General features: G+C 46.3%; 1 protein-coding gene and 1 non-coding gene across 2 annotated transcripts in view; one reads left to right on the top strand and one right to left on the bottom strand.

Annotated features, from left to right (window-relative positions):
* Positions 1-17,688, top strand: part of INPP5B (inositol polyphosphate-5-phosphatase B) — a 48,960-nt gene that overhangs the window by 30,400 nt on the left and 872 nt on the right. Inside the window, 14 exon segments of the mRNA XM_047870962.1 lie at positions 928-1,029; positions 1,817-1,931; positions 2,292-2,408; positions 3,272-3,459; positions 4,958-5,069; positions 7,053-7,162; positions 8,109-8,244; positions 9,515-9,625; positions 10,581-10,743; positions 11,578-11,813; positions 12,579-12,692; positions 15,470-15,554; positions 15,934-16,061; positions 17,366-17,477. Coding sequence (XP_047726918.1) covers positions 928-1,029; positions 1,817-1,931; positions 2,292-2,408; positions 3,272-3,459; positions 4,958-5,069; positions 7,053-7,162; positions 8,109-8,244; positions 9,515-9,625; positions 10,581-10,743; positions 11,578-11,813; positions 12,579-12,692; positions 15,470-15,554; positions 15,934-16,061; positions 17,366-17,477 — 1,829 coding nt within the window.
* On the bottom strand, positions 13,451-13,554 carry LOC125174228 (U6 spliceosomal RNA). Its single transcript, XR_007155349.1, has one exon. It is a non-coding gene; the product is annotated as a U6 spliceosomal RNA (small nuclear RNA).

Here is a 17,688-nt window from a genome sequence, read left to right on the forward strand (position 1 = left end):
GGTGTGGTAGAGCGGAAGTGACACACCTTGCAAATAGTTACAGCAATGTTTGAAGAGACATAGGGGCCAGAACAAGGAATGATATCCTGAAATTTGCGTATCTCTTGGTCATTCCAGGCCTTCGAGTGTATATTTATTTAGTTTTGAGAGAGCGAAAGCACGTATGCATTGAAGACAGTCCTTTCTTTGTTTATATGTTTATTTGTTCTTGAGAGAGAGAGAGCCCGTGTGCAAGGGAGGGACAGAGAGAGAGAGAGAGAGGGAGACAGAGGGTCCAAAGCAGGCTCTGCGTTGAAAGCAGAGAGCCCCGTGTAGGGCTCCAACTCACAAAGCACAAGATCATGACCTGAGCCGAAGTCAGACACTTAACTGACTGAGCCATCCGGGTGGCCCTGAAGAAAGTCCTTTAAGTTGAAGTTAGTGAATTGAAGTTAGTGTTTGGTAATCTTTTTAGATTACTGGAAGTGAAATGAGTAGGGGTTGCAGGATTCTGCTAGATCTTTTTAAATCCGTGCACTGGGACTATAAACACAAGGTAACATTGCTTCCATGTATATGAAGAGTCACTTATTGTGAACACTGCTGTTGCTTTCCTTCTGAAAGTAACAAGGTACTTCTCCCTCCCCCCCCCCCTCCCCAGTTCCCTAGCATACACAGGATGAAGAATCGTTTTGTGGATTATGGCTCTCTAATGTGTTTCAAAGCTAAACAGGAATGTTCAGAGTAGGCCTGTCCTGTTTGAAGTCCTCATGAAAGCACCAAAGTCACCCTTTGGTGCCACAGTCGTTGGTCTAAGTTAGATGTGACATTTCTTGTCTTCGAATTCCACCCCAAAGAGACTGAAACTGGGCAAAGTCAGCATAGGATGCTTTCCCCTGTCACGTCCATAGTCCTCCCAAGTGACTCATCAGTTCTCTTTGTTGACAGGTTTTTTGTAGGAACGTACAATGTGAATGGCCAGTCCCCCAAAGAATGCCTCCGGCCCTGGCTAAGCCATGGCATTGAGGCCCCAGATGTGTACTGTGTAGGGTGAGTGCCTCTCTTCTCGGTTGCCTCTACATCTCGAGAAAGTACAGCTGGGGTTGAAGGGACAGGGACATGAATGTATAACTGCGTTTTCGCAGCAGGTGAAGGGATTGAAAAATGAGCATGTGCTTAATAACAGCTGCTTCTCTGTTTGATGTTCTTACTCGTGGTAAACAAATTTCCGGCACCATTAAAGTGATGTGCTTGGCATTTAAATGCTATTATTTAATTGTTAGTGCAACCCTCCTGTTAAAATCACTACACCTTGAATTGACTTTCATCACTTAGACATTCAACACTTTGTCAGTCATAAAGCAAAGATCTCTTTTTGCCAGGGAAGGAAGGGTAGCTTTTTTAAAAGCGCCATCAGTCATTTTTCCCCCTCCATACTTCTGTCTTCTTACCACTGTCCTGGGCACTATGGATGGGGTGGGGGCAGCAAAGAAGCCTGTATGGTAAAGTGGGAAGGGCCTAGAATTTGGAATTTATATAGACGCAGGCGTGGCCCCCAGTTTGCCATTCGGTGCTTGTGTGAAATAGCGGTCTCGGCTGTGAAATGGAGATGCTTCTAACTGCTTCACAGGCTGGTTACAGAGAGGAAATGGGTGGCTGCCCATGAAAGTGCTGGTGGTTCCTTAGCACTTAGTCCCTTGGCTTCAAGTGTTTATTTTTCTCCCCTCTCGAGGGCCCTGCAGTTCAGCTGGAGAGCCAGGACACATGCATCTAAACCAATCTGAGGACGGGTTGTCTTGCACTCTACCTTTCTCTGACCGCTTGCTGCTTATAATAGGTTCCAGGAGCTTGACCTGAGTAAGGAGGCCTTTTTCTTCCATGATACCCCAAAGGAAGAAGAGTGGTTTAAAGCTGTATCAGAAGGTCTTCATCCAGATGCCAAATACGCAAAGGTAAGAGAGGGGCCAGTGACCTTTAATTTTATGTTGCCACGCAGGGAAATTCAAAGACCGTTTTGGACTTTTCCTGTGACCTTTATCAAAAGCCAGTCCTAATTATTTCAGTTCCAAGTCCTCCAGAAGAGGCGCTGTGGGTAAGAAAGACGCAGGTCTTGGCGCTGGCAGGCTGTCCAGGTTATCACGTAGCATGTTCAGTGAGCTGAACAGATGATCACCCTGTGTCCTGTTCGGAAGAAGGAGACGCATTAGCACCCTGAGCCAACCAACTTCAAGACTCCTTTTCCCCTGGGACATTTATTCCCGTTTTCGACTGTGTTTCATGCCGTGACTTGAATGTTTGGCTCTGTTGTCCAGGTGAAGCTCATCCGACTGGTCGGGATTATGCTGCTGTTGTACGTCAAACAGGAACACGCGGCGCACATCTCCGAGGTGGAAGCTGAGACCGTGGGGACAGGAATCATGGGGAGGATGGTGAGGTTTTGGTCGGTATGCTTGGCACACTGGTGGCCTTGACCCCTAAGGTTTTGACACTGCGTGTCCTGATACCATGACTGCATGCGCCCCAGTTGGATGGTGCTGGTATGACAAGATGAACGGGGCGTTCAAGTACGGCTAAATGGAGCGGACCGCTCAGAGGTCGGATTTCAGTGAACTCACCCCATTCAGTTGACTTACCCCATTAGCACGTATCCCCGTGTCCGCTCCACGCCGGAGCCTCTAGTTGATCTGCCCCTTCCGCCCATGAAATATGTTGCAGAGACGCTGTTGGGAAACCAAGATAAAGAAAGAGCGCCAGGGCCGCCTGGGTGGCTCAGTCAGCTGTGTGTCCGACTCTTGGTTTCAGCTCAGGTCATGATCTTACGGTTCGTGGGGTCAGCCCCCCCTTGAGAGAGAGATTCTCTTTCTCTCCCCCCCTCCTCTACAAGGTCAGTCCCCCCTTGAGAGAGAGTTCTCTCTCTCTTTCTATCTCAACATAAAGTTAAAAAAAAAAAAGGAAAGGATGCTGATAACAGGTTTGCAATTTTCTTGTCTTGAGGCTCCCACAGTCCCACTTTTAGGCTCCACTGCAAGAGCTTGGCTTCCTGTGGAGAAGGGCAAGCATGTGGCTTGCCTGTGACTTAGTGAAAAGTGGACTCAGCCTGGCCACTGACCGGCTAGTCACTCCAGCCAGTGACTCTGGGGTTTGTTTTCTTACCTGTTCAAAGACAGACCGTCACACTGCTTCGTCTCCCTGTCAGGATCATTTTGAAGAGGAAACATTTTGAGGGTGTGCGGGCGGGAGTGACCGACACGACGAGGTGGTGAGTTGGATTCTGTCGGGCTCTTTTCCGCAGGGCAACAAGGGAGGAGTGGCCATCAGGTTCCAGCTCCACAACACCAGCATCTGTGTCGTGAACTCTCACCTGGCAGCCCACACAGAAGAGTGTGAGAGGAGGAACCAGGACTATAAAGACATCTGTTCTCGAATGCAGTTTTGTCAGGCTGATCCAAGCCTTCCCCCTCTCACCATCAGCAAGCACGAGTGAGTCTGGGCGTGGAGCCCAAGCAGTTCACTGCTCCTGCTGTGCAGAGCTGGGGCTCCCCACTGTTGCGTTGGGAGCAGGCCTCCCACTGCCCGAGTGGGAGCTCCAGCCAGCACTTGCTTCCGCACGGGTTATGTCCCATGAGATGTTCGGTTTCCCAACTCCCTATCTGGCAGATCTCTGGCATTTTGGTCCCACGTCATTTGTCCCCAGAAAAACATAGGTTTATTTTAATGCGGGTCTGCCTCGATAAACAGCAGGAGGGAAGCAACCAAAGAACGAGCTTGTCAAGCTTTACAGCAAGCTTCGCAAGGTTTTAGAAGTATGTTTTCGGATCCTGTACATCTGTTCTTTCCAGGAGCATATGTAGTTGAAATCGGACTGCAATAGTATACCTTCGCTTAGTCTTAAACCTCTTGATTCACCGTTAGAGTTGTAGTTACAGCTGCTTAGAGAATCTTGTGCTGATCTTTGTTCCCTTAATCTCTAAAACTTCCCGTATGTCTAAATTCGCGGCATGTTAGAATCCCAGGCTTTACGGTAACACTCGAAGCTTGTGCCACTTCTTTTAGAAAAAGGAAGAAGCCATTGGGGCCATGGTGTCTGCCAGGGAGCACACAGATTCAAGCCTCTCATCCCGCCTGCCGCGGTGGTGGAACTGTCTTGAGCTCACTGGCGTTCTAGAAGCTGACGGGATGGCTTTCCTTCTCCGGGGAACCCAGCAGGGAGTGTGTCTTCCGTTCTGCTGAAACTCCGGCACCCTAGTTTGGGAGGTGGCAGCTTGCATGTCAGTCTGTCTGCTGTGAGCTCGTGGGTGCATTCATCGTGCGTGTCTACTGCTATGCATTCTCCAGTGCCTGGCTGCTGGCTTCAGATAGAGCAGTAGCAGACCTTATGGGATGTGCACGGTCATCTGGGAATGCTTGGTTATCCTTCTCCCAAAGCAGCAGGCGTAATAAAACACCTGCCACACTTCGCACAAAGAGCCAACCAAGGATACAGTGGGGGTTTAACTCAGACTCCCCTGTGAAGGTTGCGCTTTGTTTCAGAGGAACTCAGCTCTAGAAACAAAGGCGGAGAGTGTGTTTTGTGGACTGCGATGTGCACGGAGGCGACATGATGGCATCATCTGGTGCGGGGTCCCTGAGCAATCGACATGGCACCCAATATTTGATCTCTGGTGCCTCGTCCCAGAAGTGAGGTGAATGTGGTCTTGCTTTTAGACCTGATTAGGCTGTCTTTCCAACCACACAAGAATAAAGTAGTCCAGGACGACTCCAGGCTGTTTCTCATGAAACTGGAGCAAGGTCCCGGAGTCAGCAGCATGTTAGCTGTGGCGTGAAATGGGATGGCAAGAGAAAAGATTTCCTGAACAGCTGGGTCCCTTCCCTCCCAGCCCCCAAGAAGCCGAGTCTCAGGGCGCTCCTGTCAGAAGCACACTGGCAAGGAAGGGGGAAGTCCCGCCTAAACTGTGAACTTTGTGCTCTGTCCTCACAGTGTGATCTTGTGGCTGGGGGACCTCAACTACAGGATAGAAGAGCTGGATGTGGAAACGGTGAAAAAGCTCATCGAGGAGAAGGCCTTCCAGACGCTGTATGCGTATGATCAGGTACACACAGCCACCTGTGCCCTCTTAGGCAGCTGTCCCGCCACTGTGAGGGCACGGGAAGGCCTGGCTTCCCAACCCTCGGCCTCTTCTTCCTCCGCCAGGCAGGCTTCCCTGAGAAGCTGATGGCCTGTCATTTCTCTCTTTTCTGCCTTCCCTCATCCATGGCTGCCTCCCCATCGGCTCTTCCCTCGAGGCGCCTCATCCCCCTTGGGGGCAGGAACGTGTGTTCTCTCTCTCAGTCTCTCTCTCTCCCCCACCCCTTTCCCCTGGTGCTTATGTGTTCATTCGTTTGTTCAAGAAGGGGCTAAAAGGGTGCCAAGTTTCTCATACAGATCCTTAGTGTGTTTAAGATGATTTGTTAAATTGTTTTCTGAGTGAGCCTCCTCTGCCCCCTCCTGCTCTTCAACCAGACTTGTCCAGTATAAATGACAGCCGTTTCTCCTGAGCGGCTTTCTTCACTCCTGCCAGGAACCAGTTCTGGAACCTGCTGTTCTCCACCGTGGTCTGGGTCAGCGTTTCTTGCTCAGAGCATGAGCCATTTCACAGGACAAGAGACGTGTGTCTCGCTGGCTTCCTTGAGGCTACTTGTCCCTGTAGGTTTCAAAACCATTCAAGTGGTCAGGGTTGTTCAGAAGGTTCAAGTCCCTTTTCTTTTTAGTCTGTAGCCGCCTTCTTATTGTCACCAGTCTCAGTCTTTCTGTTAACCTTTTTGTCCCCTGATGCACATCAGTCAGAGGGGGAAACATCTCAACTTTGTTGTGTCTTTCTTTTATGGAATCATCTCCTTTTTGACCATTTTTCTCTCCAGTTCCTTTCCTTTCCTTACGTGTTTTTTCTCTTTTATCCCTGTTTCCGCATTAAGCCAATCTGCTCAAAACTGTTTACTGCATCTATATTCTTGAGTGAGGCATTCTAGCTTCCCTGGCAGTTTCCTGCTGACCTCCTCTTGTCTTCTTTTCTGGTCTTTCTTCAAGTAAAAGTACCTGTTTTGTGAATTCTCTGCTTTCCAGATGGTTTTAAGGTCTTTACATACTGATTTAAGACTCCTCTTACATTAATATCTACATTTTTATTGTTTCTGCGGCCTTTCCTTAGTAGTTTTTTTTTTAGGCATTCCTATTTTGGGGAATTTGGCAACTGTTGTCCCCTGAATAGCTGCCACCCTGTGTCCAGTGCTAGCTGGCAGTTCTTCATCAGTCCATGACGGGCCAAGCTTGGTCCCCCCGGGAGGAGACAGGAGCACCTGTGGTTGTTCATCTCCCTGAGAGTGTGATCTGGAAGGAGCTCCTCAAATGAGTGCAGCAGGAGGAATGCTGGCTATTCTCAGGATGCACTAGGCACTATTCTAAGCTGACAGTTCTTTCCAACAGCCCCGGGGGGCAGACTCTCTTGCCAATCCAGAATTTGCAGAGGGGGGACATCAAGGCACAGAGCTTCCCCCAGTTCAAATAACTCATTTGATAAACTCCTTTAGAAAACTGTTTAAATTTACATTTAATTCATACTTGTTTTGGTATACTTCTGTTTCTATGTACATGAAAGTCCCCTTTGCTTTTTGCACTGTATCTTTCCAGACCCTTTTCCATGTAGTCCTCTCTCCATGTACAGTGGGAACAGCTGTGTTACGCAGATGAAATGTCTGATACTTGGAAGGAGAAGCTCCGTGTCTGTTGGTACCTGATCCTCTTAGGGACGTCTCAGTAAGATGGTACTCAGGTCCCTTGGATGCAGGTACACTCTTAGAAAAGAGCCTTAAAAACTGTACAGCAGGCAAAGGAGTGGTCAGCTTACTCCCCTTCCTAGGATTTCGTTCTCAGAATCTTACAGAATAACTTTCTCCTGGGACTTTCCCTTTAGGTTAGGGTTCAACTTCCAGATTAAAGCCCTTTCCTCTGCTAATTCAAGGTTTCAGTTTTTTTATTTTGAGGTTTTTTGGTTTTTTTTGTTGTTGTTTTCTTCCCCCCCTTCCATCCTTTTACACAGCTGAAAACTCAGGTCACGGCCAAGACTGTCTTCGAAGACTTCACTGAAGGCGAGCTCACGTTCCAGCCCACGTATAAGTATGATACTGGCTCCGACGACTGGGACACCAGGTAGGTAGGGAGTTGTGCAAATGGAAACCCAGAAATTTCGGGAAGCACATCCCCCCATGGACCTAAAGAAGGAGATAGGAATCCTGTGACTTCCCCGTGTTTTGCACTCTGGTCAAACGTTTTCCCTCAGTATCTGCTCATTCAGCAGCCCTACCTTCCCACATGTTTTCTTTTCGACTGCCTTAGGCTTTGTTCCACAATAATTTACTTTTCAGTTATGCCAAGGGTGATAGGATGATTCTAAGCAGCTTAGCTTGTACTTGGTCACTACATAGGAGTTTATCGTTTTTCTTAGTGCTTATGGCATGCCCCACATTATGTCACACACTTCTATGACCTCATCTAATCATCCCTACAGCCACCGGAAGTAGGTGTGATTTATTATCCTCAATTCTTAGATCGGAGAACGGAGGCATGCACAAATTAAAGAGCCTCTCAAGGGGCACCTGGAGCGTGCGACTCTTGATCTTGAGGTTGTGAGTTCGAGCCCCATGGTGGGCATAGAGATTACTTAAAAATAAAAATCTTAAAAAAAAAAAAAAAAAGAGATAAGAGATAAAGAGCCTCCCAAACAGGGACGTGTAGAGCCAGGATTCTAACCTAGGCAGTAGGAATTCAGAGCCTGTTTAAACCACCATCTTTTAAGGGCCACAGAGTACTTACTTGCAGGTTGCCTTTTTCATCTCATCCCCACAGGAGGGTAAAGAGCAGGGAATCATTCTGAACCGTGTTTGGCTTAGAGACCTAGCAGCTGTTTTGGGTGATACCCACAGGGTACATGCTGTCCCCTGGTGGGCCCGAAGCACTGTGCCTTCTTGGGTCCCTGGGCCTGCATGCACACGCATTTGGAGGCCCTGGCCTGTCTCCCCAGCCGAGCCAGGGTGCCAGCCAGGCACTGGGCACTGGTGTGCCTGTGTGGGCCCCCAGTGCAGACTTTGTATTTCAGTGAGAAGTGTCGTGCTCCTGCCTGGTGTGACCGGGTCCTCTGGAAAGGGAAGAACATCACTCAGCTGAGTTACCAGAGCCACATGGCCCTGAAGACCAGTGACCACAAGCCTGTCAGCTCAGTGTTTGACATTGGGGTAGGTGGGGAGCTGATACCCCTTGCGATCACTCTGTAGGGAACTGGTTCTCATAACCACCTTTGTCGTTTTGGTCTCCTTCTCCCCACCTGAGTGTGAGAAAGCTTTTAAATGTTTTTAGGGGTGCCTGGCTGGCTCAGTCTGTAGAGCATATGACTCTCGATCTTGGGGTTGTGAGTTTGAATCCCATGTTGGGTGTAGAGAATACTTAAAAATTAAAAAAAATTTTAAATAACAGTGTTTTAATTTAAATCCAATTCATAATTATTTTCGTATATTTCTCCTATGTATTCCTATGTACATGGAAGTTTTCCTTTTTTTTTTTTTTTTTGGACTATGTCTTTCTAGGCCTTTTTCTATGCACATACAAATGTGTCAGTATCCTATATACAACACAGAGGATGTTTTTTCTTTTTGTAAAAGAGATCATCTTATGCACATTGTTCTGAGAGTATCTTTTTTTTCCCTACTGACTATGTCTTAGGAGATCTTTCTATGTCAGTAAAGGTAGAGCTCCCTCCTCCTCCCACTTCTGCTGACTCTGTATGAGCTTATTTCCCACATCCTGGCTAATACTGAATTTTATCACTCTGAAATTTCTGCCAACCCAATGAGCCAAAAGGAAAAGATATGTCATTATTATAGATTACATTTCTTTGATTGCCAGGTTGAACATCTCTTTATTTATTATCTCTTCTCCTGTGACTTCTGTTTCTTTATTTTACCAATTTTCGAGGGTTCAGGTAGAGGCATATCAGAATCTGTGAGGATGTAGTGGCTTGAAAAAAGCCTAACGGATGTTACAAAGTTTTATTATTGGAAAGTGACAAAAATTGTGTTTATAATTCACAATACCGAAGGGAAGGCCTGACACAATCTTAGCTGATGGAGCACAGGTTACAAAAGCTTGAGAAATGCCACTTTAAATCAAACCCTAGAGAAGTTTCTCGCCGCAGGCCTGTTGACAGGCAGCAAAGTCACCGGACATCTTTCTGCCCCAGCTCTGCGACCTGGCAGAGCTCCCAACCAAGCTTTCACTCCAGTGTCTTCTCAGCTAATCAGGAAGCGGTTGGCTTTACCATAAGTTCAGCCTCTGGAGGACCCTCCGGAGACTATTGTTAATTGGGTTCTTTGTTAATTAATTAAATCTATTTAGTCTTCACTTTCTGTGTGGCTGTCAACTGCTCTTTCCCAATACTGTGCGTGTCTTCTTTACTGAAAAGGAAGAAATTGGCAGAAGGCAACTCAGGCTCTGATGTCTCCCTCCCAGGTGAAGGTGGTCAATGAAGAACGTTACCGGAAGACTCTGGAGGAGATTGTTCGCTCCCTGGATAAGATGGAAAATGCCAACATTCCTTCTGTGTTCCTTTCTAAGCGAGAGGTAGGAAGGACATGTTAAGAGCATTGGCACGAGGCTCTTCTATTCATAGAACTTAAGTCTCATCTTCGAGGTCTTGGAATTCCAGGAGGCACCAGTCCGACCACTGGGCTCTAGTCTTCTTGACTGACAGGCTGCCACTAGTTAAAGCAAGGCTGCTGATGTTGGCTGAGAGGAGGGAGTTGTTGATTTAGATGATGTTCATCTCCTGATCGTCTATATCAGAAGCCTTTGACCTTTGTGGCTCCTATGTTTCACCCACACATGGGCCATTCATGTATTAAATGATGGCATAGATGAGCCAAAAGATGTTGTGTTTGATTTTAGTGTAACTGGGTAGGTATTCTCGCGGGGGGGGGGGGGGGGGGGCGGGGGGGGCGGTTCTTCCTCCCAATGTTTTGCTCTGACTGAGATTAAATTGAATCAATTTCTTGGGTACACATGTGTTGGTGGGAGGCAAGGCAGTGTAGAAAAGGGATGGGCAGTGGAGGAAGTCAAGTTAGGGCTGAAGATTTTTCATGGAAGAGCTACAGCCTAGATCGTTGAGAATAGACAATACCAAGAAGCCAATCAAATGGAGATTATTGCGAGGGTATTGTTAATGCCCTAGAGGTCCAGCTACTTGGAAAGATGTGCTTGGTCTTCATGTTTGGGGGTGCACTTTGTAAAGGGTATCTTGGAAATGGCCTTTGGATATAGAAGATAGAAGACTTGAACTTTGATTCCTTCAGGAAATTTATTTATAAAACATGAAGTTTTTGGATTCCTGGGTTGAACATAGACGGCTGGTCTTAGTGGAGCTGTGGCCTCCCTGGTAAATGCCTAAATCAGAAACGTGATTCAAAAGAGGTAGTCCTTCATTTTCTTTCCAGAAAGGGCAAAGATTGCTCAGTTGGAGTGGCCGGGCAGGTTGCCAAGAAGAGAGCACTGGTCTGACTGGTCCCCGTCTTGCCCCCAGTTCTGTTTTCAGAATGTGAAGTACATGCAGTTACAAGTACAGTCCTTTATAATCCATAATGGACAAGTGCCGTGTCAGTTTGAGTTCATCAACAAGCCTGACGAAGAGTCCTACTGTAAGCAGTGGCTGAATGCCAACCCCAGCAGAGGCTTCCTCCTGCCAGGTAAGGCCTCTCTTCCTAGTTTCCCGGTTGCTGGTTTGGGGAACACTCTACCCTGCCTGTTAATTTTCCTAAAATAAGCTTTTTTGTTCCTGAGTGTTTTGTTGTCTGGTTGAAACTTCTAAAAGCCCTGTGGATGTGAACCATCCATGAATAAAATATAAAAACAGTAAAGGGCAGGAGTTCAGCTTGAAAAGCTTTCTCAGCCATCTATGTGTTCCATAATTTCACAGAAAGAGAAGACAGAAGACCTCTGGGAAGCAGGTGCTGCTGTCGAAGGACCCATTTTCACTGTCTTCCTCACTATAATCAGCTCCCAGCGTCTGCTCTTGTAGGGAAAGATAACGGGGTGGTAATCCAGAAATTATATCTGGCCCTGGAATGTACCATTCATGTCTTTCCCCTGACTGCTCCTTTGCACTCTGCATCGTGCTGTGTGGCAGAGGGATTAAGCCTGTTTTGCGGACAGTTCGCAGGCTGATATTTGCATTATATTTTCTGCTGGATCAGGTGTCTTCATCTGACCTGGCCCAGGGCAAGCGCCTTGATCCATGCCTTCAATTCTATTAATAATTCTAACTTGAGCTGTGCTCCTTTGTACTTGGATTTCATAGCAATGGCCTATTTCACATGTTTTTGTTTGTTGTTTTCATATTCCCACTTGGACTATAAACTCCTTGTTCATGTGTCCTCTGAGTGCTGAGCACATACATACTTGTTGGTTGGCTGATTCGTCTTATTTCCTTTCCCAGCCCTTTGTGCCTGATCCTTGCCCCCTCTGTCCCCTTTCCTCTTGGCCTCTCACCAGCCAACATTACTTTTAATGTTATTCCTCAGATTCTGCCATTGAGATCGAACTGGAGCTATTTGTAAATAAGACCACGGCTACAAAGCTCAACTCAGGTGAAGACAAAATTGAAGACATTCTGGTTTTGCACTTGGACAGGGGAAAGGATTACTTTTTGTCAGTGACAGGGAACTACCTGCCCAGCTGTTTTGGATCTCCCATTCATACACTGTGCTACATGAGGGAGCCAATCTTGGACCTGCCGCTTGAAACTATTAGAGAGCTGGTGAGTTATATGCCGCAGGGAACCATCTAGAACTGTAGCAGCTGAGCCAGTCAAACAGGATAGTCTCTGTCTTTCGTACATAATTCATTAGAGAAACTCAGCCATGGATACTAAGATATGAAGCTTCCCTGGCTCCTAATTTTATTCCTTTTTTTTGTTTCAATCATCACTTGGTCATTCTTCAGCCCGAACTAAATTTTCTGAGACATAGAAGGCTCCTATGGGGAGAATTCAAGTACAAGGGGACTAATTTAGAGCAGATTTATAGTGATATGCATTTTTCCCCCTTCGAATGCACTTTTTTGATTTAGGGACTCTTGATTTCTATCCTCTTCGTTCTATAAGGTGAAAACAGAGGCCCAGTAAGGAGAGTGATTGGTCACAGGTCACATGGTGAGTTAACAGTGGACCTGGCCCCTGCATTTAGGTTTTTGGACTCCCAAGTCTGTGCCCTTACCTCACAGACCACATTCTCACCCTGGTTCTGACAGTGAAATGCTGTTGACAGGATGTGTTTTCCAGAAGACAATGTGTATTTCACCTGATTCATTGAAACTGCTTGCTGTAACCCACTCCTACTTCTCAAAAATCACCTTTTGTACCTTGATTCTCCCACTTGATTTCATTTGCCCGTGGAACATTTGCTTAGGGGATTGCAATGCTTTCCTTCTTCCATGAGTTCGCTGCCCCCATGGTCAGTATTTTGGAGCTAGGCTGTCAGAAGTTCCACTGGTGGGCCTTCAGACTATGTTTATTTCTTTTCAGACTCTGATGCCACTACAGACTGAAGATGATGGGATCCAGTTGGAGAACCCCATGGGGATCCCCAAAGAGCTCTGGATGATGGTTGATTACCTGTACCAAAATGCTATCCAGCAGGTAGGTGGTGGTTAAGCAGTCAGACCTGATTGAGGCCAGGCTGCCTTGGGAAAGAACATCAGCTCCAAGAACTTTTGGTATAAGAAGCTTTTACCCCAAGGAACCTGTGGAAAGCTTTTCCTCCCCTAGGGAGTGAACGGGGGATAGATTCATGTTTCACACCCCCGTGAGACCTTGCTATTACATACAGCACTTGATTACCCCCAAGTGAAGCAGCCTTGCATAGGATGGCCTTCGAGGCACAGCATGTTTCCCCGACCTGGTCTCTGGGGTCCTCCAAGTAGAAAGACATCTGGATTCTTCTCAGGATGTCAGCCTGCTATCCTTATGAGGAACTCTTGCCAGTTTCTGGGAAGGGGAGGGGCTAACTTGTTGATGAGCCAGACCAATGTAGGAGACCAGATGGAGACCCCAGGCCTTGAGTCAGGAGGCCTGACTTCAAGAGTGATTTGGGCAAGCTTCATGAAATCAGATTGGTCAGTTTCACTGAGTCATTCATACAGGGAGAAGACTAATACAAACTAGAGTCTATCACAGCTCTACCACCTGGGAGCAGCATACGTTTTTATGACATTCTCTTTTCATTTCTCCCCACTCCTCACATTTATCATTACAGTGTACCAAACACTGTTCTAAGTGTTTCACAGCATTGCCTCAATTAGTTCTTACAATGGCTCTCAGATGAAGAACCAGAGGTCCAGGAGGCTAAGTAACTTGGTCAAAATCCCAACGCTGATAAATGAGTAGGATTGGAATTTGAACTCAGGGAATTTGTCTGTAGAAGTCACCTCCTTGAGCAGGGGCCATGCTAATCTTATGTGTATCATTTCAGTTTTGGTACACATGCTGCTGAAGCGAGCAGAGAAGTTACTTCTTTTTTTTTTTTTTTTTTTTTTAACATTTATTTAGTTATTTTAATTAAAAAAATTTTTTTGATGTTTATTATTTTTGAGAGAGAGAGACAGAGACAGAGCAAGGAGGGGCAGAGAGAAAGGGAGACAGAATTGGAAGGCTCCAGGCTCTGATCTGTCAACACAGAGCTTGACGCAGGGCTCAAACCTACAGACTGCGAGATCATGACCTGAGCTGAAGTCGGCTGCTTAACCAACTGAGCCACCCGGGTGCCCCTATTTTTATTTATTTTTGAGAGAGAGAGAGAGACCGACCATGAACATGGCAGAGGGAGAGGGGCAAGAGAGAGGGGGAGAGAGGATCCAAAGCCAACTTTGCACTGACAGTATAGAGCCCGATGTAAGGCTTAAACCACGAACTGTGAGATCATGACCTGAGCCCAAGTTGGACGCTTAACCAACTGAGCCACCCAGGAGCCCCCAGAAATCACATTCTTAAGTATTGTGCTAATCTACCTTCTCTGTAGAGCTCCGTTCAAGTGTAACTTTTGAGCAATACATAGAATATTATTATTCAGTTATATGGCATTAAGTCATTTAGTAAAATGATTATAAAGCATGCTAGGACTCATGGAAATACCTTTATTGCCATAATCTTGTTTTCACAAGGCAGGGAGGTGCCTTTTTCTTTTTTTAATTTCATTTTTTTTAATTTACATCTAAATTAGTTAACATATAGTGCAATAATGATTTCAGCAGTAGATTCCTTAATGCCCCTTACCCATTTAGCCTATCCCCCCTCCCACACCCCCTCCAGTAACCCTCTGTTTGTTCTCCATATTTATGAGTCTCTTATGCTTTGTTCCCCTCCCTGTTTTTGTATTAGTTTTGTTTCCCTTATGTTCATCTGTTCTGTGTCTTAAAGTCCTCATATGAGTGAAGTCATATGATATTTGTCTTTCTCTGACTAATTTCACTTAGCATAATACCCTCCAGTTCCATCCACGTAGTTGCAAATGGCAAGATTTCATTCTTTTTGATTGCTGAGTAATACTCCATTGTATATATACACCACATCTTCTTTATCCATTCATCCATCGATGGACATTTGAGCTCTTTCCATACTTTGGCTATTGTTGATAGTGCTGCTATAATCATGGGGGTGCATGTGTCCCTTTGAAACAGCACACCTGTATCCCTTCAATAAATACCTAGTAGTGCAATTGCTGGGTTGTAGGGTAGTTCTATTTTTAATTTCTTGAGGAACCTCCATCCTGTTTTCCAGAGTGGCTGCACCAGCCTGCATTCCCAAGGGGGGTGCCTTTTTAACTTTCTCCGTCTTATAAATGATATATTTTCTTCACGTTTTTCTTTTTCTGGTTAATCCCTCTGTAACACTGCAGGAAACATAGCTACTTTTAAAGTTTTCCCTTATCATTGTGTATAGTATGCCATACCTATAGTGTTGTGTTCTTTTCCTTTAATGTTTATTTATTTTGAGAGAGAAAGAGCATGAGCAGGAGAGGAGCAGAGAGAGGGGGAGAGAGAAAATCTCAAGCAGGCTCCATGCTGTCAGGGCAGAGCCCAACGTGAGGCTCAGTCTCACGAATCATGAGATCATGACCTGAGCCGAAATCAAGAGCCAGACACTTAACCACCTGAACCACCCACGTGCGCCCTATAGTTTTATAATAGATGTTTTATCACTTTAAAGACCTGTCATGGGAGCATGCTTGGGAAGGCCTGAAAGATGAATTAACCACATCAGCCCTAAATTTATCAGGGTGTTTACCAGGGTGATTCAAAGGCCTCGCTACACCGCTCACTCCCTTTTTACACCTTGCTGGTGATCATATTTCTAGGTCCGGAAATCACGGCTGATTTTCTGAGAATATAATGATCCTGTGACTTTCTTTCCTTTTGCAGGAAGATCTGTTTCAGCAGCCAGGCCTGAGGTCAGAATTTGAGCATATCAGGGACTGTTTGGATACTGGAATGATTGATGCTCTCTGTATCCTTCAGGCACTCATGTGTGCATGCATGCGTGTGTGTGTGTATGTGTGTGTGTTTGTGTGGCTACGATTAAGAGGTGAGAGAAGAAAGAACAGTATCTTAAGGCTCAAAATCTGATCTTGTGTCCTCAGCTATCATATTTTTCTTAAAGTTTGCATAGAGAAGACTTTACAACTTTAAGCAACTGATATAGCAGGAACTCATGAAGGCCCAGCTAAGCTGACAAAGAGCTTGGCCCCCTTCACTGTGTCAGGCTGGCATCCTAGCTCTGAGTGGAGAGCCTGACTGGGCAGGCTGCACTTCTGGCCTGTGCTCCTTCCTGGGCCTTTTCCTAACCATGGCACAGCATCGCCTTTTCCTTAACGATGGGCCAAAAGCCGCCAACAATCATTCTGTGGCTGAAGCCCTGCTGCTTTTCCTGGAGAGCCTGCCAGAGCCTGTCATCTGCTACAGCGCCTACCATAACTGCTTGGAGTGTTCTGGCAGCTACACAGCAAGTAAACAGGTGAGGGGAAGCATTAAGCATCAGCACACACGTGTTGCAGCCCCAGGCCTCATGGGGCCTGAGGGAACAAAGTGGGCGCAGTCCCTCAGACAGAGTGTCCTAGTAACTCAGCTCCAGAGCTTTCCTTCCCAAACCTGTTCTTCCTTTCATGTCCGCTTTTCTTTTAGTGGCTTCACCCTTAATTCCAGTGACTCAACCCAGAAACCTGAGTCATTTCTGAGTCGTCCTCCGCTCACCTCCCACATGCCCAGTTCCCTTGATCTGTCACCCGTCATCTTCTGTTCTCGTGTACTCACCTTGGTTGAGCCCTGGATTCAGTCTGTCCCTCTGCTGATTTGTTTTGTATACGGCCCTCAGACTATGTGCTCTAAAGCTCTCGTTATGTCACTGTTGGTCAAAAACCACACATGGCTCTCCATTGCCAGTTAATGATTTTCTTAAACAAATACTCAAGACTTTTCATGATCTGGCCTAGTGGTTCACACATGTAACATGCCATGGCAGAATAATCTAGAAAACTTGCTAATAATATGGGTTCCAGAGCCTCACCCCACATCCACCGAACCAGAATCTCTTTTGGAATATTTCTTGTGCGAGCTTCCCGACTGATAACGATGATGTGCCAATAGCTGGAGTACACATTGAATTCTGTCCTGATCGACCGCTCTCGGCTTAGCGCCTGTTCAAACAGTGGTGCTCCTGCTAAAATTGACTTCTTGGTTTGTTCTCTCTCCTTATCTCACTGTTTTCCTTCTCTTGCCTTTTTTACACTTTGTTTTGCCCTAATCCTTACCTCTGCAAGCCCAGTCTCGTCTTCAAGACCCAGCTGAAAATGTCTTCCATTCCCCTACATCTTTTGAGAGCACATAGTTAGAATATTGACCCCTAAATTTTTTGTAATGTTTTTATTTATTTTTGAGACAGAGAGAGACAGAGCACGAGCAGGGGAGGGGCAGAGAGAGATGGAGACACAGAATCTGAAGCAAGCTCCAGGCTCTGAGCTGAGAGCACAGAGCCCAATGTGGGGCTCAAACTCACAGACTGCGAGATCATGACTCGAGCCGAAGTCGGATGCTTAACCGACTGAGCCACCCAGGCGCCCCTAGAATATTGACCTCTAAATTCACACAGTGCTTGATCTGTGCTTCTCTTTTGATTCTTGTGCAGAGTGCTAAGTGATCAGGACTTTCTTTGCATAGCCTTACTAATGTCCTGGGATCGTGCACTCAGTTGCTGGAATATAGCAGATGCCTAACAGATGACTGACTGACTGAAAAGACAAATCCCAATTCTCCCTCTTTCAGGTCATTTCTACCCTCCCCACATTCCACCAAAATGTCTTCAACTACTTGATGGCGTTTTTGCGAGAATTACTGAAAAAATCAGCAAAAAATCATTTGGATGAGAATATTCTGGGTAAGCAGCCAAGTGTCTGTGGAAAGCATCTCTGCCAACCGAGACTCATTAGCAGAAATGTACTTGAGGGAGGTCCCAAGACCACTGCCGTGGAACTAAAATCTCCAGCTCTGGGCACAGTTCACCCTCATGCAGCTTTTGTTTTTCAAGCAGAACATAACGCTTTGGGGCACTCCTCCCAACTCAACAACACAAGAAGAAATAGTGCTTC

Source organism: Prionailurus viverrinus, chromosome C1 (assembly GCF_022837055.1).
Source record: "Prionailurus viverrinus isolate Anna chromosome C1, UM_Priviv_1.0, whole genome shotgun sequence".
NCBI lineage: Eukaryota > Metazoa > Chordata > Mammalia > Carnivora > Felidae > Prionailurus > Prionailurus viverrinus.